The sequence below is a fragment of the Myotis myotis genome, unplaced genomic scaffold (genome assembly GCF_014108235.1).
Source record: "Myotis myotis isolate mMyoMyo1 unplaced genomic scaffold, mMyoMyo1.p scaffold_m19_p_11, whole genome shotgun sequence".
NCBI classification, from domain to species: Eukaryota; Metazoa; Chordata; class Mammalia; order Chiroptera; family Vespertilionidae; genus Myotis; species Myotis myotis.
In genome coordinates, this window is record NW_023416315.1 from 21,179,085 (window position 1) to 21,206,523 (window position 27,439).

A 27,439-nucleotide genomic window follows, 5' to 3' on the forward strand; every position below is an offset into this window, starting at 1 on the left:
CCTGTGCCCATCTCAAAGAAGAATGCAGTCTTCCAGGGAAGGGCCACCATGTCTTTGTCACAGAACAGGTGCCAGGATGGGCCGGGACAAGGAGGTGGAACGGGACCAGGCCAGAGTAGCCTCCACATTTCTCTGGGTGCTTCCAGAGAAAGCCCAGTGAGGGTGGCCAACAACAGCACGTGGGTGGATGAGTCTGGAGGAGCTGGAGTAAAGCACAGGCAGGCCAGGCGAGCCGAGAGGCAGGTGGGGTGCCGAGCCAGCTAGCACAGAGCATGGGAACTGCACGGGGACAGGCACTTAGGGGCAGGAACCAGCCACGCCGACCTGACTGCCCCGAGCAGGGGAAACTGGGCATCTCTGTTGACCTTCGTTGCTCCTGGGGTTCATCACTGACCCAGGGCCTTAAAGAGGTCACTGAGGCCAGGCCAGGGTAGCTCAGTGGGTGAGCATTGACCTATGAACCAGGAGGTCACAGTTGGATCCCCAGTCAGGGCACATGCCTGGGTTGTGGGCTCGGTCCCCAGGGGAGGGTATGAGGGAGGCGGCCCATTAATGATTCTCTCTCATCATCGATGTTTCTCTCTCCTCCTCTTCCTTCCTTTCTCAAATCAATAAAAATATATTTAATTTTTTTAAAAAGGGGGCACTGAGCAACATCTGTCCTGGTTGACTCTAATTTGTGAGGTCACGTGTGGCTCAGCCAGTGATGTTACTAACAGCAGACAGTGCTGTGGGGCAGACCGAGGGGGAAGCCCTCCCCTGCGAATTAAGGCCCTCAACCCTGGGACGTAAAGAGTGAGCTGCCCAGGGTCATGGAGGGAGTCATGGAGCCGGTGTGAGGACCCAGGCTGTCGGGCTTAGAAGTATCCTCTGCGATAGCGTGAAACGCTGCTGAAGTAGAAATAATAGGGAAAGCATCCTCAAGGTCACTGCAAGGTCACACGGAGACCCTGCCTTCCAAAACCGGCTGCAGGGGCGGCTGCAGGAAATGAATCTGCTCGGGCGCCAAGGCCGCGAGGCCCACTTCTCGCCGGAGCCCTTACATTAAGCCTGAGCCTAGGACGCCGCCCGTTTCCATAACCTGCTTCACACGCGCTCTTTGACTGGGGGTCCTTGCACCCGCAGTTTCTCCCGTCACCTTTGGGAAGGGTTGCCACGCGCACATCCCACGGGATTCCAGGGCGGTGCTGGCACAGTGAGTGCCCACGAGGTGCCCGCCACCTTCGGAAGCCGCACTGACAGGAGGCCAGCAGCCTTCTGACAAATCAGAAAGATCCATAGAACCTGCTTTTCATGCGGCACCGGCTACAGCTTCCACGCGGGACAAAGTGTGAGCCCCAGCTCCTACGGGGGCTCCGCTGTGGGTGTGAACATTCCGTGATCTCGGGGCATATGCGCCCCAGCGCCCGGCACTCCCGTGGCGACATCTCGTGTCCGGCGCTGCGTTTGCGGCGGAAACTGGCTTCGGCTGGCGGTCCCTCCTTATCGCTCATCTTGATTATGGCCGCATTTTTCTCGGATCGATCGCCCTCCGCGCGCCAGCCCTCCGCCCTGCACTTGGCCCTGGCAGGGCCTTCACGCTGTCCGTGGGTGCACTCTGGAAATATCGCACGTTAATTTCACAGTCAGGCGGGGGACGCACACCGGATGCAGCCCTCGATGCTGCAGAGAAAAGTGGCACTTGTTTCAGAAAAGACGGGCCTTGGCTCCCAGTGTTGCCTGAGTTCACGTTATCAAAGGCAGGGCGCGCCCCCAGTGGAGGGGTTGGCGATGTGACCATGAAGTGTCGGGGGGCCCGCATCCCCACTGCCCACCGCGAGGGCAGGAGGCCACGTGCCTCCCATCCCCGGGTCTCGGCGCAGTGAATGAATCAGTGGAAGTAAGAGAAGTGATACACCCTTCTCTTTAGAAACCCGTATCCTAATCCATTGTATTGAAAATGTACGCTAATTTTGGACAGTTTCGTGAGTGCATTTTAGGAAGGTGACTCACCGGGCAATTTCTGGAGAGGTTTTGTAGATCCCTGGTCATTTCCTTCAAGTCTAGACCTTTTTAAATTACTGATTAAAATAATGCCATGCAGAGCTAATATGGTACATAAGGGTGTGCCAGGAATTAAACGCTTTTGCGTATCAGATCATGCCATCTTCACAGCAGCCCTGTGAGGTCAGCTCTGGTGTGACTTGCCCTTTGCAGGTACAACATGGAGCATAAAGAGGTAAAATCACTGGCCTGAGGCGCCAGGAGTAAGAGCACAGCAGAGTCCTAATCCAGGCAGCCTGCTCCCAGCCCTGCGTTACCCCCTGGGCTCGGCCTGGACAGGGTTGGTGTGGGGTGTGTAGTTACGCTGACCGGGTTCCCATGGAGGATGAAGCTGTTGTGTGGTGCACATCGCAGATTGCGACCCCTTACATTGGCATCGTATTAAGTTAGTGTAACTCCTAAGTACACAGTACGTAGATTACACACAGATGCTGGTAATTATTGCAGTATTATGACTATATTCCCTACGCTGTACTTTATATCCACGTGACTGTTTTGTAACTGTCGGTTTGTACTTCTTAATCCTTCACCTTTTTTACCCATCTCCCCCAAACCTTATCCCATCTGCCCTCCATCAGTACGTTCTGGGTAGCTATGAGTTTGTTTCTGTTTTGTTTTTTAGATTCCACATATAAGTGAAATCATATAGTACTTGTCTTTGTCTGACTTATTTCACTCAGCGTCATACTCTCTGGATCCACCCATGTTGTCACAAATCTAAAAGAATGAACTCTTGCCAACAGGCTCACTCTGGAGTCATCTTGTTCTGAGTGTCCTGACCAAGAGTCAATTGGTCAGTCACCCAGAGCCCCGCCTTCCCAAGACCACAATCACCTCATTTCTTTTAGGTTTCTCCAGATTCTTGTAACCCCAGGAAGGTCAAAGCTAAGAACAGAAATAATGAAAAAAATAATTCAAAGCTATAGGACCAACTTGTGCAATAATTTGTTATTATCTGTCTGGTCTTTTGAAAATATTTTTATTGATTTCAGAAAGAGGAAGGGAGAAGATATAGATAGAAACATCAATGATGAGAGAGAATCATTGATCGGCTGCCTCCTGCACGCCCCCTACTGGGGATCGAGCCTGCAACCTGGGCATGTGCCCTTACTGGAATTGAACCTGGGACCCTTCAGTTCACAGGCCGACACTCTATCCATTGAGCCAAACCAGCTAGGGCTTGTTTTGTGTTTGTTTGTTTTTAATTTTTTTTAATGTATTGATTTGAAAGAGAGCGAAACATTGATTTGTTGTTCCACTTACTTATGGATTCATTGGCTGATTCTTGAATGCACCCTGAACGGGGATGGAACGTGCAGTGCAGCCTTGGAGAATCAGACAGGTGCTCTAACCAACTGAGCTGGCCCCCAGGGCTGTTTTTCTGTTTTAAGATATTTTTTAAAGCTTAACTACCTAAATGGTAACGTTGACATAATTTTGTTGAAATCTGTATGAGCATTTTATTTTATTATGGCAGTCAGAGAAAGACAAATACCATTATCGTCTCACTTATATGTGGAATCTAATGAACAAACAAAATAGAAAAAGACTCATAGATACGGAGAACAGACTAACAGCTATTACAGGGAGGGATTGGGGGGCTGGTGAAAAAGGTGAAGGGATTAAGCAAAAAAAAACACATTAAAAACTCATAGACACAGGCAACAGTATCGTGATTACCAGAGGGAAAGGGGGTGGGGAGGTAGAAGAGGATAAAGGGGGGGCGGGCAGAGACTGAAGGAGAGTTGACTTTGGGTGGTGAACACACAATACAATATACAGATGGTGTATTAGAATTGTACACCTGGAACCTATAATAAAATTATATTATTAACCAATGAAGGGGCCAGTGCACGAATTCATGCACCTTGAAAGGAACTGGGGGCTGCAAGGCTGCAGTGGGCACAGGGGCTGGTCTCGGCCCATCCTCTTTGCTCCCACCTGGCCCCTCCCACTGCAGCCCCCAGTCCCCTGTCTGCAGGCAGTCCTGCTCCTGCTGAAGGCGTGGAACAATTTAGGCTGGCACCAGCAGTGGGTGCAAGCAGGGCCAGCAGCAGGTGTAAGCGCTGGGCGGGACTACAGTGCACAGGAGCAAAGAATTTTCACTAACCATCAGATGCTCGCCCCAATGACAGGGACCGGTGCCCTGTTGGTCTGGAGCCCCTGCTCACCTGCTCCACCATCCTGCCAAGGCCAATGCCTGCCATGTTGCGCGCTCTGCCACCTGCTGCCGACACCTGCCGTGTTCCACGCGCTCCCCCTGGTGGTCAGCGCACGTCATAGCGACTGGTTGTTCGGTTGTTCTGCCGTTCAGTCTATTTGCATATTAGCCTTATATAGGATGTCATCCCAATAAATGCAATAAAAAATTTTAAACTACCTTCCTATTTAATAATATTAAATAATAAATATTAAAGAAATATTCTGAATATTTAGAAATGTTTGTTAAATAGATTTGTAAGTGTGAAATTTTAGCACTAAACCAAGTATAAGTAGTTAAGTTTTCTTATCAAAAAACAAAGTCCTCCAGATATTAAAGATCCAAGCAACTGTGACTGGAATGAGGTCGTGAGAAAACGTTGGGCTGCTCTGCGCTGTGGGAAGCCATTGTGGGTGGAAGCAAGCGAGATAATCTAGTATTCTTTTCTTAAGACTGGGGGAGGCTGTGTACTTTTGCATCCCATCCCCCACTAAAGTCTGTGAAGGGTATTCTCTCATTCATTCATTCAACAAACATATGTCCATTGGCGCCTTGAATGTATGCACACCCTGGGCACCATGGGATACTAAGAGCTAATAATTCATTAGAGTGTTTAGTCCTACGAAGGAGACATCACTTCCAGCTTGGAGAGCAAGGACCCATTCCATAGCCAAGGAGGGGGTGGGGGAAACGACATTCCAGGAGTGAGCTGAGGCCAGGAGCAAGGAGGCCAGGAATTTAAGACTTGGCTCATGGTTCCTGGAGCCGTTAGTGTGTCTTCCCTCATAATTGTCTATTGCCAATTCATTTAGACTATTGTTGCACCAGCTCCTATAAAGTGGGTCAGTACCAATTAAAGCTAATTTATAGTGATAAATCTATAAGGCAGAAAGGCAACTCATTGCTAATGTATTTGCCAGAATTTGACACCCCAGGAGAGTTTTAATTTGCTGTCACTGCAGTTATCACTTTTTCATGAATATTAATGACCTGTTATAAGACAAATGTGGCGTGTTGGGTTTCTGGAAAAGGTTGACTTATTTTTATCTATATGTCACTATGTTTATGAATACAGAGTGAGAATAGTGTAGGTGCTAAAACGAATTGCAGCCAAATGCAGAGGTTAAAGGGTGAGCAAAAGGCAAGGTGGGCAGAGCTTGGAGGCGAGGGGACAAGATTGGAAATGGCTCTGACAGGTGAGAGTGAGCTCGGCAGAAGCACTGGAAGGCTCCTGGGCACTCAGGCCAGGTGGGTGAGTGCGTGGACAGGCGTTCCGCACCGCCTTGCAGTTTCATGTGATTCGTGAAACCAGCTCTGGTGTTGACTTCTTTTGTTGACAACCAGTAGGCATTTTTGAGCAATATATTTGTCTTATCATGAAGTCCTAGCTAAGTTTTCTCATTTCCCAAATTGAAATGCTGAAATGAGCTCCTGGGGCCCCCACAGTGCCTCTCAGCCGCTGTTTCTGCCCAGTTCAGGCCCCCCTGTGGGGACAGTGCAACTGTGGAGTGTGAAAATGGAAAATTCAATCCAAGGAAGCTAGTGGCCACCAATATTTACATGTGACAGTGAAGCTACATTTTCCTGTAGAAACTCTAACACTGGTCAATGTCGTTTTAAAGTTGGTTAATAATGTCTAAGAGTCTGCAAATTAACAACTCAGGTAACTCTTCTTTGAAAGACTGGACCTCCACGTGCTCAGACACTGCCCCCACGTGCGGCTGTGGGTGGCTCTACCCGATGTGTCCATTTCCCTCCCTCCCCAGTGATTCAGACTGCGTTGCATCTTTATCTCCCTGGTACTGGCCATGGTCAATTGTAAAAGAAATCAAAGGAGCACAAACTTTGGAACCAAGGACCCAAGTACCAGTCCAGTCTGCCTATTTCTAGCCAGTGACCTTGGCAACCCCTCACCTCCTGAACCCCAGCTTTGGCCTCTGTTAAACTGGGTCCTATCCAAGCACCATAGGAGCCCCCACCCCCACCACCCAAACCTAAATGGCAGCGACATCTCCCAACTCCTCCTGCTCCCAGAACTTCAAAACTTGCTCATTCTTGGGCAGCTACAATTTCCCACTGGAAAAATAAATCCAAGTAAATGCAGGTAGGTTCAGGTAGGCAGATAAATGCCAGAATTTAAGGAACAAATGGCTTAAAGCAAAAGGAGGGCAAATCTAAAAACCAGGCATTTGGGCTATCATGCCACCTATGAATTCCTGAAATCCTATTCTGCCCGCTGGCGCACTAAAAATCCCAGGATTTATGGGACGAAGGTTGGGGCAAAGCCTCAGAGCCATGGAATTTTGTAACTGAGCCTCAGCAAAAACAAGAACCATCCTACCAGGATGACTGTTTGGCTACCTCACAGGGTGTTCTCCGGCATCCCAGCAGCCCATTGGTCCTCTGTGTCCTCTGACCTTGGGCCCCTTTAGATGTGGGTCAGTTGTCTTCTAATCGAGAACGGGTTCATCAGAATGAGAAACCTGAGCCAGTCCTTCGGTCTGTTTTAAATACAGGGGATGTCTTCACTTTGGTCCCTGCTCTGTCAGCTTTCCCAGGTGGCTCAACTCAGAGGGTATGTGACACTAACCCGGCACCGTTGTTCTAACGAAGCTGTTTCCATAGGATCTTTGTTTTTCTTAATTTAGGCCTGTGGATTCTCTTTAGTTGTGAGAAAGCTTTCCTCTGGACCCTTCGAATATTAAAATGTGGGGAGGGGTGTTGGCAGAGAGCAGGTTTTCCTGTTTTGTGAACACCCAGTCCCACCCAGGTGGCACTCACCAGGATTCAGGGCTGACTTACAGAAAGGAGGCGGGTGGAGGAGGAGGAAGGGTTGATGAAGATGAATGGGTATGTGCCAAAGTGACCTTTCCTGCTTAGAATCCTGAGCCAAGTAGCCTGAAGGAAGGACGCCCCAAACACACGGCTGTCACTGTGACCGTGGGCTGACTTCTGAGACGTTAAAATGTGTGTTCAGTGGCCCTTTAAGTTCCTCCTAGTTCCAAAATTCTGACTCCAGACCCAGCTCCCTAACAGAGCTTGCTAGGCGGGTGGCCTTGGGGGTGCCTGCCAGGCAGTCCCCAGACACCGGCTCTGGGCCCCAGTTGGGTAGTAGATGCTTCCTGTGACTCTCACACTCCAAATTGTTCCAACCTAACTCCCTGCCCCAATTACTTACATCGACAGACAGGGTGTTGGGTTTGCGTTCCCTCTTTCCCACAGAGGAAACACTTTTTATCATCTTTGCTCGCAAAATTTTGCAGAAATGATTGTGGATGCCACGTGGCTTGCAGGTGGCTGTACCCAAAGCACCAACCCCTCAGACCTGGCTCCTTTGATCCGGTGGAGTTCTGAGGTTCTCTCTTCTGCTGGGCTTCATTAAGCCCTCCTCGGTCGGAGGCCTTCCCGCCATCGTAAACGTTGCATGGTTCTTGGTGTTCAGGTTAACAAATGAGCCCAATGAGATGGATAAATGAGTCATTCTGACCTCCCGAAGCCCTGCTGGAGGAGTTTTGCGAAATAGCGAGTCTGGTTCTCTAACAAGCAATTTAAAGGGCGCCAGCATGTGGCATTTGTTTGAGTGAAACGTCCTAAACAAGGCCCTGTTTAAAAGCACATTTCGAGACTTGCTCAAACTCATGTGGCGCGGACCCTGTGCTGTCTCCTGTGTTTCCAAAGCGATCTCATTCCTGGGGGCCACAGCCAAGTACAGCAGGGCTCACCAAAACCCAGTTAACTCCAGGGCCTCACTTTTGCCAAACTTCTTTCTACACCATCCATGAGTTTCAAAACAGACAACTTTGAATTCCATCTGAGTGGTAGATGGTGAAGAACCAGCAACGAGGTTGGGACCCCGTCAGAGAGCTGCTGGTATTGGGGGCCAGGAAGTGGTGTGGGGAAAAGCGACCACCCTTAATGGCTCATTGAGAATGCATAAGCTCTTGAGCCTCTCAGGGCTCAGTTTTCTCAAACATATGAAAGTGACAGTCATCCCCACCTCACAGAGTCACTGAGGATTAAATGAGATAAGGCGTCTACCGTGCGTGAAACATGAGAGGCACTCAGTCAACCCGAGGTCCCTTCCTTCCTCCCCGGCTCCTTCTTTTAAGTGTTAGCCTCAGATGCTGGCGTCCTTGTTCCTGGCTCAACAGGCTCTTCAAACAATCCTATTAATGCCTATTAAAATGAAACCCAATAAAAGTGCCAATATCTGGTGTTGAAATAATTGATGTAGCAGAGAGCCCATGGAGCACCCAGGCAGGCCCCTGGTGCAATTTAGCCTCACACCTGGGGGATGAATTTCACAACTGTAATTGCTACCATATAAGTCTTATTAATGTTGTGCTATAATTCCTATTTATTCCACCGGGCTTGTAAATGCATTAGGACTTGTCAACATATTATTTTACACTGTTTATGATCTGTAGAATTATGTCCTTCGGGGTTGTATTGTGCAAAAGCTCAAAATAAATGGCTCTGGGCCTCATTTAAAAAGAGCAAAAGGGGACTGCTGGTGAAGTGGCTCCCATCCCTGCCGCCCGGAGAAGTCAGTGAAGTAGATTTTAACTTCAACTACCAGCAGAGCTGTTCACCTCAGCAATACGGAGAATCCCGGCTCCTGCCTGAGCCATCTGACTGGGGTGGGGCCTACCCTCCCTGCCTCCCAGGGAATGTGGGGTAGCTCCCTGGGGTCAGGGGTGGTCTTCCCTGGGCTGGAGCTGTATTCTGACCCTGACAGTTTGCCCAGAGCTCCAGGCATTTCTGTCCCCTAGCTCTGGATAAACCCCCTTTAATTCCAAATTTCCTCATGGTCTTTCCAGCATAACCTATATAAAAAAAAAAAAAAAATCTGAAATTCATCCCCACTAAAGGCAAATACCTAGTAAGTGTAAAATGTAACCCCTCCCACAGATTCCTGCATTGACTAGACCAACAAAGGATCAAACTAAGGGGGCAATGTCAGGTGCAGCTTGTGTCTGTGTGTGTTGGGGTAGGAGGAGTTTGTTGTCATTGATCACTTTGGTTTTGGCTTCGAGGCTTCCCAGCACCTTTGCAATCACAGCCTGGGCTGCCACAGAACCGAGTTCAAGCTCCTGCTCAGCCAATGCCTGGACATGGATTGGTGGGAAGTCCTTAACCTGGTCTCTTAGATGGGAATGCAGAGACCTTCCCACCAGGCCTGTCCCAGGACCAGATAATGTTTGCCGGCTCTTGTGCCTGGAATGCCCTCATCCTGCCCCTGGGTCCCTGGCTCCTCCTGTCCTCTGGGGCCAGAGTCACCTGCGGGGAGGTGGCTGCTCCTAACAGGCCTTGCTCTGTGGCCCTGCAGGCAGTGAGTACGACGAGGAGGAGGTGGACTACGAGGAGTCGGACAGCGATGAGTCCTGGACCACAGAGAGCGCCATCAGCTCCGAGGCCATCCTCAGCTCCATGTGCATGAACGGAGGGGAGGAGAAGCCTTTTGCCTGCCCAGTTCCTGGATGTAAAAAGAGATACAAGGTAAAGGTCCCACCTCACTTGGCTTGACCATACAGGAGAGGGCAAGTCCCATGTCAGACAGCAGCCCCTTCTTCCTGGTGAAGAGTGGACAGTCCTGAGAGCGTCCCTCTCCTGTGCCCGCTGGGTGCCCGGTGCCCACTGGGACACATGCCTGCCCTCTAGGTGTTGAGTGGGTTTTCCCCTCCACTGACATGTGGAGCTGAAGGCCAAGAGCTTTTCTTGGTAAGAGGACCATACCTTTGATATTCTTCAGATTCATGCCGTATCAGTCAGAATACAAAACGTGTCACCTATTTATTTGCCAAACACCTTCCCCAGTGCTGGTCTGTCCAGGTGGCTCACAGAGACCACTTTGAAGTCACAAAGGCCTGGCTCACAGAGCCCTTTTGGGAAGTGCTGTCGGGTATTTAGCTTCCAGCTGAGAAAGCTCTTGCTGCCTGCCCCCCAGGGGCATGAAAGGAGATCAGGAGAAAAGGGGCCTTTGATATTTTTCTCACCAAACCACCCACTTCAGGTTCAGCATCCTCTCTTCTCTGTCGATGGCACAGGGCCATGTCTCTGAGGACCTGACTCTGGTGTCATAGGATGCCTGGGCACTAAATTTTTTATTTAAAAACCTCAATGAGACAAAACGAGAAAAACACCCACAGCAAGCCAGTGTGGGTTGAGGACACTTTTTTTTTTAATGCAAACTTTTTTTTTAATGCAAACTTTGTTAGCAGCTCTTTAAAATCCAACTCTGAGATAGAATTATAAGAATCAGAAACATATCTGGTGCATTTGATATGCTAATTTCCCAGAGCTCAGCAACTGACTTTTTTTAAAAAGCTTAAAAATTGTGTGATAGCATAAGCACTTACATTGCTCTTTCTTAAGTATGTGTCTCTGAACATTAAAAAATAATCTATTTCAGTACTTTTTATACCACCTACTGACAAAAGAATGAAACAAATGTATCGCAAGGTAAGTGGCCCAAGACTTCACCGGCTCTGTGGACTGTGAACACCTCCCTGTGGCAAGTTCAGATGCGCTGTGTTTAGACTAAAATGAAACTCCAGAATGGAGAGGAGTCGCACGGGGGTGCCCTGCTCAGGTCAGAACAGGTCTCAGAAGGTGGTGGGAAGCGGGAGAGGACAGGATGCCAGACCCCAGGGACTGTTAGACAAGCTCTTTTCCCAGAGGCAGCTCTGCATTGCAGAAAGAGGTTTTGTTTTGCCCTCCCTTTTTTCATTTCCAAGAGTAGAGTTTGCCAGGGAACACTGTCCTTGTAGCGGCCTGCTTTCCAGAGGCTCCTCTCACCTGCAGTGAACGCTACACCCTGTATTCTAGCTCGAGGATGGGGCATTCCCTTTCCCATCTCCAGCTTCATTCCTTTTTTATACCCTCCCCCCTGGACATTTCTGTCACTATCCTTCTGCTTTTATTTTTCTTGGGTTTCTAGTAACTTCCTCTAGTATTTGTCCAGGTCTGGGCATAGGGCTTTTGGGGGTGCTTTTTCTCCATGTAAGGCCAAACGAAAATTGAGGGACCCCTTGGACTGCTTCAGCATCCCTGACAGATGACAGGGGTGGTAGCAATTCACGGTCCTAAGTTCCACAAGGGAAGTACGAGTTTCCTTTTCTGACCAGAATGTCTAGTAAGATAGAGGGGACAAGAACAAACATGTAACTCCTCCTAACCAAGTGCTAGAAATGCGTGTCATCTCCCCTGAAGCTCCGTCCGCCTCTTTCTGCGGGGCAGTGACTGGCCGCGGGCAGTGGAGCTCCTTATTACTGCATGATGGCTGGACGGGGTGCTTCGTGCTGTGGCGTCGGGCAGAATTCCGAAGTGCTGCCACCTTGTTCCCAAGGCTAACATCACATCTTTCCGCTATCGGCCCCATTGTCAGGGATTCTCTAACAGTGTCTTGGGCACTGACTCAGGATCAGCTTTCCTCACCTTTTCATGGGCATTTGCAGAACTTAAAGACAAGTATCTTCACTTCCCAGGCTTCATACTGAGTAGGACAAGAGAGAGGGACCCGCAGGACACTTAAGTCTCCGCAGTTTCCCATGTTAATTCCTTTGCCTAGGATGCCCTCTTCGCCGCATTTTTCAAGGTGCAAATGCCACCTCCGCCGGTTCCCAGACCGACTCCCCGCTCGTAGGCTAAAGCTGTCTTGACCTTTCCATATGCTGTTTACTTCTAATTCCAAACTCACCACCATGACCCCCAGCTTTTGCTTCCTCATCAAATCCCCAACTTCAAGGGCTTGTAGAACATCAAGGGCTGCAGGAAATTCAGTGATGGTTTTTCTATCAAGGGCACGTGTCACATACCGTACTCAGCCTCAGACAGCAAGATCAAGTACAGTTAACACGTTAAGCGCCAAGCCTGTTTTGTCTTCCTCTGTTTAGCCCGCAATATCCGACTTCACAATATGCTGCCGGCATCAGTGACTGACCGGTCCGGACAGAAAGTATAGTGTCAGTCACCAGTGACTGAGATGGCGCTTAACGTGTTAAGGACACGATGGCCAAGCTTGACTTTAGGTTTCATGATTTGATTTGAAGTGGAATTTTGAGAAAAGACTCTAAATTGTTGTCGGGCCCAGTTCCCTCATCTGGGCAGGTCATTCCTGGCATGGAAATGAGCTGATGCCAACCTTGCCCAGCCCACCTACACAGCCCTGTACCCACTGGCCTGCCCCTTCCTCCCTTCCACGCTGGCCCTGAGGCAGACTGTTGTACTCCACAGGCAGCTCTCTCCAGACAGCGTGTCCCAACCCTTCCCAACTCCCAAGACTTTCCAAAGCCTACCATCCAGTTGCACTAAGGAGTGAGCACCTGGCACTTTACGTAGGTGTGGAATTGTGGGGGGAAATGCCGACTGTGGTATCGGGCACCCCCGGGTCCCACTACAGTTCTGTCGTCCAGCAGCTTTGTGACTCCAGGGAGTTATCGTGTCTGGTATTGAATGAGGCAGCAAGCCATCAGCAGGAGACTTTCATGTCAGCTACCTTCCACACCCTGTTGAAGCTAAATTCCCTTTCCTCTCTTCAGAGGTCAGAGGATTTAAGCATTTCATTTTCCAGTTGCCTGTCATTATTTGTTAACTTTTAAAGACCAAACTCAGCTTAAGGTCTCTGCAATTAGAAACGTTAAGTGAATCTTTTTAAGACTCTAAAGTCTTATAAAGTGGGAGTTCCCACCTCTGTGTGTGAATAGAATGTGGAAATCTGGAGTCTGAGTACTAACATTTGTGGTAAGGGTGTACTCTGACACTTGTGAAAATTTTAAATGACAGCAACAGAGAAAAAGGTGGTAAGGTAGGTCTTAAGTTCTTGGGCCATGTATTCCCAAAAGTGCAGCTCATCTTTTCAGATTAATAAGCCTGATGTATGGAATTGGCTGTTTTCCTCACAGGCAGACATGCACCACCACATACATATTCCATTTGGGAGCAGAGAACCTGGGTTTGCCCTTCTGGTGAGCGCTGATCATCTGGCTTTGTATTGGACCTGCTTTGGTAATCTGATTTCAAAGCTTCCCTCACCTAATTACTGTAAACACTCAGGCCCGGATCCTGTTGGGCACTGCTATGCCTTTTTGCTTCCTGGCTCAATGTTTATTATTGGTCCTCTGTTCCCTGACGAGGTGCACGTGGTACTGCTGGGCACAGGGGTAGTTAGATTTTTAAAGATCCTTCTTGTAACAAGTTCCCTGGGAGAGCAGAGACATGAAATGTTTTAGTAACCTCCATCCACAGAGAGTGACCCTAGTAGGCACTCAGTGATATCTTGCGCTAATAAATAGGCTATGAAGCAGGCAAATGCAAGTTTCTGGCAGTTGTGAGCCAGGAGACTGCCTAACATGTTACTATTACTTGGAAAGTTGATCTTTCTCTAATGGTCATAAAAATGTATTATTAACTCTTCCTCTTTCGAATAGCTTAAACCCATTACCTTCCATGGTTCTGGGTTGCCTGGCTCCAGCTGGGGAGTTCTCACCTGGGTCTCTCATGACTGCAAGATACCAGGTGGGGCTAGAGCTGGAAGTTGGCTTCCTTACGTGCCTGGGAGTCTGGAGGGATGGCTGGGCCAGCAGGGGACTGACACGGCATATCTACCCTTGTAACTATTTTAATGGGTCTGATCTGCCATTGTCCCACTGCAGTGAGCTCTTACTCCCTTTAGAAGACTAGTGAGGTGCTTCCTCGCCCTGCACACAGGGATTGATGCAGGAGGGCCAAGGACTGAAGGCCAAGAGCAGGTAGGTGTTCAGGGCAAAGGGTCCTTGTGATCAACTCACTGGACAACCTTCAGACTTCAAGCACCACCACTTGGTTGCTATTTGGCACCGGTGGGCTCAACGAAGTCAAGCAGGATTCTCTACCAAAAACTTTTAAAGGTACCAGTGAGCACTGTGAAACTCTAAGAAGGAAATGTAAGTAGTAGTAACCACTGTTTAATGGCAACTCTCAATTCTTCCCAGAGGAATTGCACATTCCAACCAATTCATTCACTCAAATACCAGACTGTGCTAGATGCTCATGAAATAGCAGTGGACAGTCCGTCCCATTCTCTGGGAGCTCACCAAGGACCACTTGTGAAGGTAGAGAAGACGGTGCTGGAGTGCTTTAGCTGGGCACAGGACCGGGCTCAGTGGGACTAGATTCAGAAACAGCCCACTCCCCCGGTGATCTGTGCTCAACAACTTCATCTCAGGTCCTCTCCCCTCTTAGGCCCTAATCTGGCAACAGCTGATGGGAATTTTCCAATACTTGTGCTCTAGTATCACCTCTGCCATTTATTCTTAAATCTTCCATCAGTGAGTCAGTGTCCTGGGCCCACTTACTCACATCTAATGGGATGAGCAATAGTAGCTATTACATCTGTAGAGTGATTCTAGCCATGGAGTCTTACATAGGATATGCTAACAAGTGAGCAAAACCAATTAGCAGAAAGCATTTAGATGTTTTGGGTGCCACATAAGATCTGCAGGCCAGTCTGAAGTCTAGGGCTCTTCTGTGCTGAGACTTCCATAATCTGAAGATGTTCAAGTTCACTGTAAGTCTGGAATGCAGTACATACTAGTCTGCTCAGTATTACTTACTGTGAGCATGGAGTTCCCACCATGGCAGAGACACTGACTTCTCGCAGAGTAGAAAACGGACAGGAATTCCAGTAAAGGAGGGACCGGCACCCCAGCTGTCATTTTATACATGTCTGCAACTCTACTGCCCTGCCTTGTTTTCTTCCTTTAGAGTTGTTTTTTTTTTGGAGCAGCCTGAGGATATTTTTATATAATTGCCCATTGTTAACTTTCTTCAGAGTAGAAAAAAGATGCAGAGGGAACTGTGCTTCTATACAGCCTCTGAGTCTCAAGTACATATTTTATATACAATGTGAAGTCAGTCCTTTCATTTTCAGAGTGAGGCGTGTCTGAATCACCTTGAGGTAGCTGTGGGGGTGACCCCATGTGCACAGCTGCATCCGAGAGCCACTGACGTTTTCCCACGTGGACGGACATTATAGGACTCCATCTAATAGGTGGTATCTCTATCTTCTCCACAGAATGTGAATGGCATAAAGTACCATGCTAAGAATGGCCACAGAACACAGATTCGTGTCCGCAAACCATTCAAATGTCGTTGTGGTAAGAGTTACAAGACAGCTCAGGGCCTGCGGCACCACACAATCAATTTCCATCCCCCGGTGTCGGCTGAGATTATCAGGAAGATGCAGCAATAACATGCTGGTCATAACTGTGCCAAGGAATCCTCACCAGCAGTTGCTGATTTTGAAAACAGCCACCTTTTTTCAGGGGAAGCATTCAGCCACCCTTTAAAGAAGTAAATGCATGCTTTAAATTTTTCTGTAATTTTGGAATGATGTATCTTTGTAGAGTTAATGATTTTGTACATTTGCACATGTAATCATCATATCCATTTTCATTACTTTGATATAAGGTGCTAAAAAAAAAAAAAAAAAAAGCTCTAGGTTCTCAGCACATTTCCCCCAAAACAAATATGGTTGAGGGCATGTTGCATATTGTTCAGTTGTATTGCAGTGATAGCAGTTGGGGGAGGAAGAACTGGCACAGAGGTTTGCTTCCCCCCACCCCCAAGATTTGTAGTGTGACTGAGGTTTTTTCAACACATTAACTATGTTCAAAACCAAAATAATACCTTCATTATCAAACTGGTTATCATGCCTTACATAATGGAGTATTTGTGAGTAGAAAGACTTTAGGTAATTGAAATATAAATTAAGAAAGAATGTTTAACATATGCTAAAAATATTTTCATATTTAAATAACATACATAAAAGGTATGCTTTTCTGTGTTTTATATTATCTTGCAAGTCCTTTTGCCCTTTAAAAAGCTGAAAATCTTGCCATCTGACTTACCAATTATTTGTTATAAATGGCGTTTTTGTACAATAAATAGTCTGTTCAGTTCACTCATTAATTTAACACTTATTGAGTGCAAGGGATTCCATTTATGTCTATTGATACTTGCAGAACAAGGTACCAATTTATTGAAATATGTTTCCCTGAAATCTGTTAGGAAACATTTTGAAATACATACAAATTTTGTGTAAAATTTATTTCTATCTTCATCTTTAGGTGAAGTTTTAAAGCACTTTGTAGTTCTCTATTGCCAACAGATTTAATGTTTTATGTGTTGCCAATTCTTACAACCACTGCCCTAACAAACCTGTGAGTTACAAATAAGAAAATTCCAAGCATGGTTCAAAGGGGAACATTTTTGTTTAGGCCCCTACTGCCTCCTCTTCATGTTCGTTGTGTTTAGACTTTAAAGGCACTTTTCCTATCACATTGTAGATGTCTGTGTTCCACTGGAAACGTCTGTTTAGCTTTATAAAACAATTTGCCGAAATGAAATTGAGCCTTATTGAGAATTAAGTGCTTTCTTGCAGCAGGTGGTCAAAGAATGACTAATATATGACCCATTATAATAACTCTACGTCTGGACCATTCCTGAAGTTTTTCTCACCAACAATACTGTCATGCCTTGAGTGTTCTTTTCTCCCAAGTGCTATTCCTTGAACATGAGTTTACCAGTTGCTTAATTATGCAATAAAAATTGCTTTGAGGTGGCCAACTGCTCACAAAACTGGTAAAACGCAAACTTGCATTGCTTATAAAATAACTTTCTTCCCATGTTTCTGTTAGCCAGATGAGTAAGCTTCTATATTCTTAAGTTGTGAATCCCTCATAATGAGGGATTTTTAAGTATTTATAAAGACACTGCCCTTTAAAAATTTCCTCAGATCTCTGAAGCATGGTCTTGGTCCTGATATACAGTGCTATTCTGTATGTTGAAAAGGGTGATCTAGACAGAAAAAGCCATTAGTTGGTGCATAAGAAGGCCCTACTGGCTATTACACATTTACCTATAATTGACCAAAAATTTTTTAGGCCATCAGTTATTTAGCTTTTGCTCTTTCTAGTGCAAGAAATTGCAGGCTGGATCAGCAGTTCAACAGCTAAACAGTCATAAAATCGTCATTGTGCATGTTAACATTTCTTTCAACTATAAAACAAATTCCAACTTCTACTTGCTTATTCATTGTGACAGTATTACTAAAGGTAAGGATGGGAATATTTTGTTATACCGTGTATAGTGAATGTATTGTACTGTGTCTGTGAAAACTGTGCTTTAAATTATATTTTCATATGTTTTGTTGTTTGGGACAGAGCACATTAAGTTTGAAAGCGACAGAGGTTTTAGAACTGAAGACAACTGAATGAATCAAAATCCTGTCAAGAAAAGCTGCTTATAAATGTAGATGAAATTGCATTTTAAATAAACTGTCTCTGACCCAAAATAAACATGGCTCTTTATTTTCATTAGCATCCATCATGAAAACCCAGTATCAAGTTTACCACGGAAACTACTCTACCTCCTCAGTGCCTTGTTCTACCTTAGGCTGCCTTTCCTTCCCCACCCACCCCCCAGAATTCAGCATGTAAAGTGTATTTAATTTTTTGCTTAATATTTGCCTAACAGCAGCACATCAAAATATGGGAGGCAAAAAGTGATGAAGAAAGAAAGAAATCCACTATTTTACTTTGACATGGCAACACCACTCTAGCAATGCAGCAGTTAGAGAATCAGTAAGGATTTAAACTCAACAGCATCAACAATTAACTGTTATAGTAACTATTGTTTTGACCTACTGATCCTTTATCCAACAACAGAATACACAATGTTCACTCAGAACATCCACCAAGAAAGACCATTCATTATAAGCCACAAAACACACTTTAATTCCTAAGAATATAAATGCTACAAAGCATGTTCTCAGACCACAGTGGAATTGAACCTATTTTGATATTTTCCAGCTTGAGGTAAAAAGCTACTCAAGTCCAAGACTACTAAGATGAATAATCTTATTTCACTGGTGGTAGTACTATAATATTCAAAGACTTTTAGGTCATCATGGTCCATAATTACTAACTAATGCAATAAAAATGCTCTATCACTGAACATTTTCTCTGAAATATTCTGCTTATCATGTGACCTTGAGGAAGCTAAAATATGAAGTCCTAAACATCTGGTTTCCCTAGACTAAAACGCCTTTTTAAAGGATTCCAACAATAGACAAATTCTGCTCCTAGACATAGCCTATAGTCCTCCGCTCTACCAACTGAGCTATTGAAACGCTTACAAATTCCGCTCCTAGAAACAAATACAGATGTATGATACAGTTCATATATAGCACCCCAAATGCAACCACACTGACTGTTGACTTAACATCTTAAATAGTTTGAGTATTTTCAGCAGCAGAATAAACAAACCAATACTTTAAATTCTTAATATTGATAGTATAAAAGAGAAATACAGTTCCAAAAACATTTTAAAAATTCAGATGAAAAAAGATGTTCAAGATGCTAGACTTAATGAAAAACGATCACAAATAAATTTGACAATAAAATCACCTCCAAAAATGTGTCCTCTTTAATGTTAATGAGAATACTATACATGGCAGAAACACAACTTATTTACATATTACATTTTTAATCACTGAGAATGTTATTTCAAAGTTATACTCTAATTAGGAAAATGTGAAAAAGATAAGGATACATTTCCTGTGATTTTATGCCACAAACACCACTATTTAGTAGAACATATAATATGAAACAATTGTACAACATACCTTATTCCATTTTCCCATTGGATAGAAATAATAACTTTAAGATGGCTTAAACATAACTGTTCTGGCTATTCTAAAAAAAATTTAGTCACAAAATTAGTAAAATATGCCTTCCCTTAATTCCTAAAGCAAATATTTCAAATATAAAAAGAATATTTGCCATACTGCAAGCATGTGATCTCATTCTACACAGAGCTCCATTTCTTAAGAGGCTTAAAAAAAACATCATTTCATGGGCTAAATTATGCAAATTTCTGTATTCAAAGAATTACTTTGCAAGACTGTTATGATAAATGCTTTTTATTATTACATAATATTTAGTAGTCATGCTCAACCAACAAGGTCAACAGAAACTTGTAAATATTCTGCTAAATAATTAACTATAATACTTTTTCTTCCCAATGCAGTAACATTAGAATAATCCTTGTTTCCTTTAGTCATATAATTTTTCAAACTGGGGAATAAATGAAAATACAAACACCCAAGAGCTTCTTTTCTTAAGCAGGTAAGATTAAAAGAAGTTAAAATTATATTTATCGATAAGCCAAACATTGACCCCCAACCCTAGTAACACCAAACTCAAAGTAGATCTTGGTCAGAAGAGTATGGGAGAGGGTGCATGGAAGTGATTACCTGTGGGCTCCTAGTGGTCTATTTGAGATGATTTTTTTAAACTGCTAAACTGTATTATTAACTCATAATAAAAAGTAACTAATCAAAATTTAAAACATTCTGATCAAAATGGGTGTGTACATGTCTTTCAAACCCTTGCTGGTCATAGTCAGGAGGGAACTGCTCGCTGCACATTGGGCACACCTTCCAGTGACTTTCAACATGTTCTTCAAATTTGCTCTGATCATAGTTGGGAGGGAACATTAATTCACAGAGGGGACACTTCTTGTGAACATCAAAGCTTAAAGAAATAGGAAAATGAAAGAATTACATATTTCTAATAAATATCTAACAATAGTCTTCAGAATATGACAAGGCTACATTTATCTAGTTAAGCTGATATTCATACTAAACAATTTACCTTCAAAGTCTTCAGTTACTCCAGAAACCTTCTGCTTCTAAATGGTTGCTACTGACAATTGTGTAAACCATTTATAAAGCCTCTAAATTTACTTTTACATTTAGATTGACAAAGAAAAACCTTTTTTCATTAAAGTCCCCCAAATACAATTATATTATGTGAAATAAGGCTTACTGACAAGAATTCAATTTTTAACTAACAACAAATGCTACTGGTAAACCTATAATTAATACATCTTATCATTCCCAACAGTGTTCATTTGAGTGTGTCCACAGCACTGGTTCTCAAAGGATTTTGTGCATCAGTATCACCAGGAAGGCATGTTAAAACACTAAGAGTTTTAAGTTCAGAAGGAATGAAGTAGGTCCCTAATCACGTGCATTTCTAACAAGTTTGCAGAAACCAAACTTTGAGAGTCATGTTCTATATAACCCACATTTTACATAAGAAAGAGAAAAATTACCTGGAATCAAAGCAGAAGCCTGTCCCATGCCCATGCAAATGCGTATTTGGAGGATCAGGGGCAGTGGGCACATTCTCATCCTCCTAGCAAAAAATAATTTTGCAACTTTTTGAGAAAAATGAAACCAAACAAGTTTTTCAATTCAATCAAGCATAGTATAAAGAAATTAAGACTGCACTTTTTAAATTTTCACTTCTATTACGAATTATTTAGATTTTGAAAGTATAATTTCTTACAGAATATTTCACTGTGGATGAAGTATTACTGTCCTGAAATGAAAAGCAGTATTTAGTGGGATGGAGAGTATACCACACCTGTATGTGTGAATGCAATAGAGATCAGGAACTTTTTTGAACTTACATGTAGGTAACTTTCTTTTTATGATTCCATAAAAATCTTAACACTGCATTATTTTCCCTGTTACTCTCATTTAGTAACTTAATTTGCAAGACAGACAGTATCATCTTTGACAACTTACACTCATTGCAAAATATACAGAAATTACACATAAATGAAAATTAGTTAAATACGAGTTTGCACACATACGTCCTTGGGCACACACGTACACACAGACAATTCCAACTGGAAAACCAAGTTAAAGCAAAGCCCCAAACTATAGGCCTCAAAACCCTGTTGTAAAAGAATAAAAATCAAAATCAAATATTTGATTAACTGATTGTCAATGAAGAATCCTAAAAACCTGTAAACCTGAGTTTCAATCTGAAAGAAAATATTGCTCAATTTCCATGCCCCCATCCCTGTGGTCATGGATTTAGATTTTAGAGATCTGTACATGCTAAATCAACAGCCAAACACAGATTCTCACTTTACATCAAAAGCAGCTACATCATGGCAGGTGCCCATTTGCTTCCCTCCTCTGAGCAGCTGTTAGCTGCTCTCATGTACTAAACAAACAGCACATAAACAGGTAGAGCTGGCACTGATGAGTTCTTACATTGCTGGGTAGTCATGCTTGCCCCCAGGCTGCTATTAATGGGCTAAGTAGTCAAGTCTGTCCCAGGAAGAGGTGCCCAAAAAGTGTATTTGGTGAACAAACAAGACAAATGATTTTTTTTAGGGGGATGGGGAGCATGGCTATTATTCTGACAATTATCCCCTCCTGAATGGTCCAATAAAGGGCTTGAGAGGCTTCTTCTTTCCTGTTCATCACATGAGAAAATGCTTGTTTACATTTATCATTCCTTCAGGATATATGTGGGCAACAAATAACAAGATAGATAATGAGGGGCTGGGGAAAATAAAACGTACTTCATAGACTTCAAAAGTTAAAATCCTTTAAGTGATAAAAGATCCAGACACCTTTTAAATCTATAGATACAAAGAGGAAAAAAATAATATAGTAGTTGAATCTACTAAACTTAACATGCATGACAGTAACAATATTTAAAACATTGAATTTGCTTATACTACTATATATCAAATAATGAACAAAATCTCATTTTCTTTGAAAAAATAAAGTCTTTGAAGTGGCATTTAAAAAAATAATTGGAAAAGATAAAAAGGAAAGGTCTGGATATTCTGCTTTTCAAAATTCTTAATGACACAGATATTTATAATAAACAACAACTTTCCAGAGGCCAAAAATATAATAGAACCCAAAAATCTTACAATGTCCCGTTTTATAATGACTAATAGCTTACAATAATTTACTGCTTCCACAAATCAATCAGCTAACAATAGTTTGTTGCTAGCTAAGGCACTAGACTCAGATCAGCCAACAGACATATTAAGATTGCTCATAAAATACCAGGGGGTGGGGAAAGCAATTTACATTTAGTAGTCTTAAGTCATATATAATTTGGTAATGATGACCCTATTATTCCATATCTTTTATCACCTGTTACTTAATAAAACAAGTGAGGGACTCGAGTAGAATTCTAGGTGTTATGAGACATAAGTTCCCATGAAATAAGAAATCACTTAGAGAACAGTTCAAAACCAGAAAGTATACAGTAAGTTCTATGATAGACAATTCATAAAGTCTCTCATAACCTTGACATGCAAAATGACCAGTCAAATATCACAAATACTGCTTTTATTCTATTTTACTTATCAACAGCAGTTAGTTTCCAAATGCGATTAACTATAACCAATTAGTTTGGGAAGTGAGGCTGTTAAAGCAGGCCCACTGTCAGCAGCAATAAAAAAAATGGCTACTGGACAAAAGAGAAAAGGAGACAAACTCAAAACATCCAATAATATTTCAGCATTGGAGCTAACACCTTTACCTCTCAAAAGAGCCTAACTTTTGCCCTGGCAGGCATGCTCAGTGGTTAGAGCGCCAGACCATGTACCGAAGGGTCGCAGGTTCGCTACCCAGTGGCCCCCCATGGGGCACATGCAGGGGGCAACCAATCGATGTGTCTCTTTCACATGGATGTTTGCCTGTCTGTCTCTCTCCCTCTTTCTCTCTCCCCATGCCCTCCCTTCTACTCTCTCTAGAATCACTGGAAAAAATATACTTGGATGAGGATTTAACAACAACAAAAACACATAACTTTTAATGTTGGTTTTTAAGTTAATGAACTTGAGCCATCAAGGCTATGTTAGGTATTCTTTAAGAAGGCAGAGAATCAGGTATTGCAGGTTAGAAAGATTTCCACCCCAAAACTAAAGTACTCAAGTTTTAGAACTGAAAGATGTCAACCCAAAAGAACTTTAAAGTGTTAGTACCTAGTACTTTAGCTAAACTAAAATAATCTTGTAAGCAAATTTTATTGGGAGTACCATACTTAAATTTACTTATGAACAGTTCCAAATAATTAATTTTCTTAAATTTTAATTTCTCCAAAAGTCTAAACCACTTACTTTGTTCATCAATCTCTAGACCCATCAGCACAATACTATTTCCACCACAAATTGGTTATTAAGCAAATGAAACAAGCTATGGTAAACTGCTCTACTTGAATTGCACATTTCTCATTAGATGCCCAACTCAAAATCTAGTCTATGAAAAAAGTTATTTTCTTATCAAACAAATAATATTAAAATGGGTTAATCTCTTGGACAATAAAACAGGGTTAATTATACTGAATTCAAAATGCAATGATTGTAGAAATATAACTAACTATATATGACAAAGCAATCCTAATTCTATCTATAGATCCAAAAGAACCAGGAACTGGAGCAGATATATTTGTACACCTATTGTCACATCAGCATATACACAAAAGGTAGAAACAACCTGATGTCTATCGATGGAAGAATGGATAAACGCAAGGTATACCATAAACATACAATGGATTATTATTTAGCCTTCAAAACAAAGGAAATTCTGACACGTTATATCAGGGATGAATCTTAAGGACATTATGCTAAATGAAACATGTAAATCACAAAAAGATTCCACTTATGAGGTACTGATGGTAAAGATGCCCTGAAAGAAGAAAGTTTGGGAAACTTTGCTTTAGCCTATTTGATTGGTTGGTAGTTGATAGATGGTTAAAGACCACAGCTTCTATAAGCCAAAGTGATTAGACTCAAATCCTGCTGTACCTTACCAGCAGTGTGAAGCAAGCCAGTTAAGCTGGCTCATAATGCCTCTCAATAGAAACAGGAATAGTTCCTCACAGGACTGCTACAAAGAACAAATGAGTTAATATATTTAGAAAGCTAAACATTAGCTGGCAAAAAGAGCTATAGAAATGTTTGTTGCCATCACCTCATGATAATTTTGTTACTGCTATTGCAATTAATTAGGTAAGAGGGAGTCAAAAAAGGTTTTTGATCTGAAAGCTGACCAGTTTCTGGTACAGGAGGAGATATGGCAAGAATAGGCCGTAAGAGCAGTCCACCTCAACCCTGACTCAAAGATGCTGGGTCCTGTGGCTGTTCATCACTCCCAGGGAAGAGAACCAAAGAAAAGGAACAGGTCAACCCAAATCTGTTTTCTATATTCTAACTAAAATTACTAACTCAAATACTTTAGTTGCAAGCGATGTGTGTGTTTTTTGTTCTAATGACAATTTAAAAAAAAAAAAAAAAAGGTCTGAATGTACATAAAAATAAATTTCTGTATAATGTGAAAAATCTTCTGATTGCAAAATACAATTACCCAAGATGTGCCTATTAAGAGTCCTTCCATCTCATTACCAAATCTAATAAGCATGTCAGCAAATGAGCACAAGCTTCTAACACTGCTTCTCATGGGTTTGCAGAAGGGCAAAGCACACAGATCAGAAAGAACATTCTGCTAATTAAACTGAAGCAGATGACTACGGGAGAGAAGGGCTTGTCACATGTAACATCTGTGCCAAGAATGATCAGATTAAATATGCAAAGTGTGAAATAAAGGTTTGAAAAAGCAGTAAAATGATACTCTAGACCTTAAATGGGCTACAAAAGTTCTGACAGTTTTCCTAATTATTCCCAGTAATGGACATAGGAGGCCAAAAGGCAAAAGAGAGAAATACATTTTTCTCCATTATGAGTGTTGAGCACTAGGGCTAAAATCATGTCTGTCTGAACACTGATCAGTTTCTGCAAAGGTTAATAGCAATTAAATGCAGCAAACTAGATTAAATGAGAAACAGGTCATGATACTACTGTACTTGCAAAGAGCACAATAAAGCATTTCTTTTAAATTCTTATTAATGCACAGGAAATTCAGAAGGAGCTGCTATGAGGATAAAAACCTATTTATTAAATAAAGAAATCCCTTAAATGAAATAAAAACAGTGACACACTACATAAACTAATTTAATTATCAGTATTGTACTGCTGAGAGGTTAAATACTAACAATGTCTAAAAGAATATATCTCTGAAAAAGAATAATACATATACTTCCCTCTTTTTCTAGCTAACTAAAGAGTCCACCTTAAAATTTAAAGTAGGCTGTAAGTGCTAAAATGAAAAGATGTACACTGCAGCATAATATCATAATAGTTTGCTTCTTCCGGTCTACTACATCTGCATCAAAGGAGTAAATTACTTCATGAAAATAAAGATTAAAGTATCTGTGACTATACTTAATAATACTGTATTGTATATTTGAAGGTTGCTAAGAGTACATCTTAAGTTCTAATAACAAGGGGAAAAACTAAGAAAAACAAATGTCAATTAGACTAACGGTGATCATTTCACAATATATACAAATATCGAATTATCATGTATACACCTGAAACTAATATAGTGTCATATGTCAGTTACATTTCAATTAAAAAAAAATTTAATTAAACTTTCTGTTAACATTTTGAGGTCATTCTCCAAACTTAATATTTTATTTTAGTATAATCCTAAAGTATAAATATGAAGCATATTAAAGGTTGATCTTTCAAATTTAAATACAAGCATGCTTTTTTAAAAAATCATGTGTACACACAAGCACATATTTTCTCAAGATACACATAACCACATAACTCTCTATACAGGAGAGAAAAAAGGAACAGGCTCAGAAAATGGAAATTCAATTTACTTTACTATCCTCAGGGTCTTCTAAGCCATCAGGCCGACTAAGGTTTCGAGCAGGCTGGCTGCAGACAACATTATCTTCCAGTCCCCAAGAAGGTGCTCTCACAGGTGGCCTTTGGATTTCATCTGGGTAAAAAGCACCATCTGCTCCATCTGAAAAAAATGTTTTGCAAGGGAAGGGTAAAAGCTGGTACTAAAATTAGAATTGCTGTGTATAGCCATGACAAACTATACAAAAAAACATTTTAGCTCATCAAGAAAATATATTTTTAACCCACGTGACTCAAAATAAGAACTATATGCAATAAGCAAATAGATTATTCATTCATGGCATATCACTTCTGGATGAAGCCAGTTAGTATTAAGCATTAAAACTGCTCATTATAATGTTTCTATTAGAATTGACTGTACCAGTAGTTCTCTAATCCCACAAAGATATACACAAAAAACCGCCTCCAAATTCAGCTAACCCCAAACTAAAAATATTTTAATAACCTCTTGTCTCCTGTGTTGCATAAGGATTACCATATTGCAGAACTGGTTGTGTATCTGGTACTGCAGAAACATGACCATTTTGCTCAGAGCATGTGTGCAGCCCCTGTGAGACCTGCTGAGGACTCTGGGAATTCTGACCTTCCATGTTTCCTTCTGCTTGATTTTCTAGAGTCCTTTTAAGTTCCTAAAATTAACAAAAACAAAGGCAATAGGCAAAGTAATCAAATACTTTATAACAAGGGCAGCATTAAATATTTAGCCAAAATATAACTGTAAAATTATTTCCCTATTACAGTAGTTCCCCCTTATCCAGTTTTTCTTTCTGTGGTTTAGTTACCCATGGTCAGCCACTGTCCAAAACATTTAAGAAGAAATTCCATAAGCAATACATAAGATTTAAATTGCACATGATAAAATCTCACTCCATCCTGTTCTGTACTGCATAGTACAAGAGTCATTTCTTTTCAGCATATCCACTGCTGCCATTAGTCACTTAGTAGCCATCTTGATTATTAGACTGTTATGCTACTGCAGTGCTTGTGTTCAAGTAACCCTTACTTTACTTAATAATGGCTCCAAACTTTACCACAGAAATATGGGTATAGGAAACAACTATCACTATACTATCTAATAATAGACAAACATGGTAATTGACCGTACCTTTGCTACGCCTCCCATTGGCTAATCAGCGTGATATGCAAATTAACCACCAACAAAGATGGCGGCTAATTTGCATACTGCAGGCTGGGCGGGACAGCGCCATCCTGCCTGCCCTGCCGCCATCTGGGCCTGCTATCTGCGACCCGGGGCGGCGGGCGTCCGTGTGCGACCCGACCCAGGGCAGCCAGGCGGGGCAGCAGTGATCGGCTGGCCCACCTGGGCATCCTGTGTGCAACCCAAGCAGGGGCAGTGCCCCAACCCCCAGATCGGCCCTGCCATGTGCATGACCCGGGGGGGAGGTGGGGCAGGCACCGAGGGATCGGGCCTGCCATCTGCCACCCGGGGAGTGGGCCTAAGCCAGCAGGTGGTTAACTCCTGAGGGGTCCCAGACTGTGAGAGGGCACAAGTGGGGCTGAGGGACACCCTCCTCATCTCTCCTCCCCCACCAGTGT

General features: G+C 42.9%; 2 protein-coding genes across 40 annotated transcripts in view; one reads left to right on the forward strand and one right to left on the reverse strand.

Moving 5' to 3' along the window:
- JAZF1 (JAZF zinc finger 1) overlaps nucleotides 1-17,566 on the forward strand; it is a 304,972-nt gene extending 287,406 nt beyond the window's left edge. For 32 of the 34 annotated variants that reach the window (XM_036327767.1, XM_036327789.1, XM_036327772.1 and 29 more), the window contains 2 exons: nucleotides 9,573-9,742; nucleotides 15,297-15,729. In XM_036327767.1, the coding sequence (XP_036183660.1) occupies nucleotides 9,573-9,742; nucleotides 15,297-15,473 (347 nt within the window). In that variant the 3' untranslated portion in view covers nucleotides 15,474-15,729. Of the gene's footprint in view, nucleotides 1-9,572; nucleotides 9,743-10,655; nucleotides 10,706-15,296; nucleotides 15,730-17,445 lie in introns of those variants that run through there. The other 2 variants (XM_036327765.1, XM_036327768.1) reach the window with 2 other exon arrangements.
- A 1,120-nt stretch (nucleotides 17,567-18,686) lies between these two features.
- TAX1BP1 (Tax1 binding protein 1) overlaps nucleotides 18,687-27,439 on the reverse strand; it is a 63,216-nt gene continuing 54,463 nt past the window's right edge. For 2 of the 6 annotated variants that reach the window (XM_036327755.1, XM_036327752.1), the window contains 4 exons: nucleotides 26,328-26,511; nucleotides 25,837-25,985; nucleotides 20,402-20,484; nucleotides 18,687-19,818 (listed from right to left, as the gene is read on the reverse strand). In XM_036327755.1, coding sequence (XP_036183648.1) covers nucleotides 19,617-19,818; nucleotides 20,402-20,484; nucleotides 25,837-25,985; nucleotides 26,328-26,511 — 618 coding nt within the window. In that variant the 3' untranslated portion in view covers nucleotides 18,687-19,616. Of the gene's footprint in view, nucleotides 19,819-20,401; nucleotides 20,485-21,670; nucleotides 21,731-25,836; nucleotides 25,986-26,327; nucleotides 26,512-27,439 lie in introns of those variants that run through there. The other 4 variants (XM_036327754.1, XM_036327753.1, XR_004970831.1 and 1 more) reach the window with 4 other exon arrangements.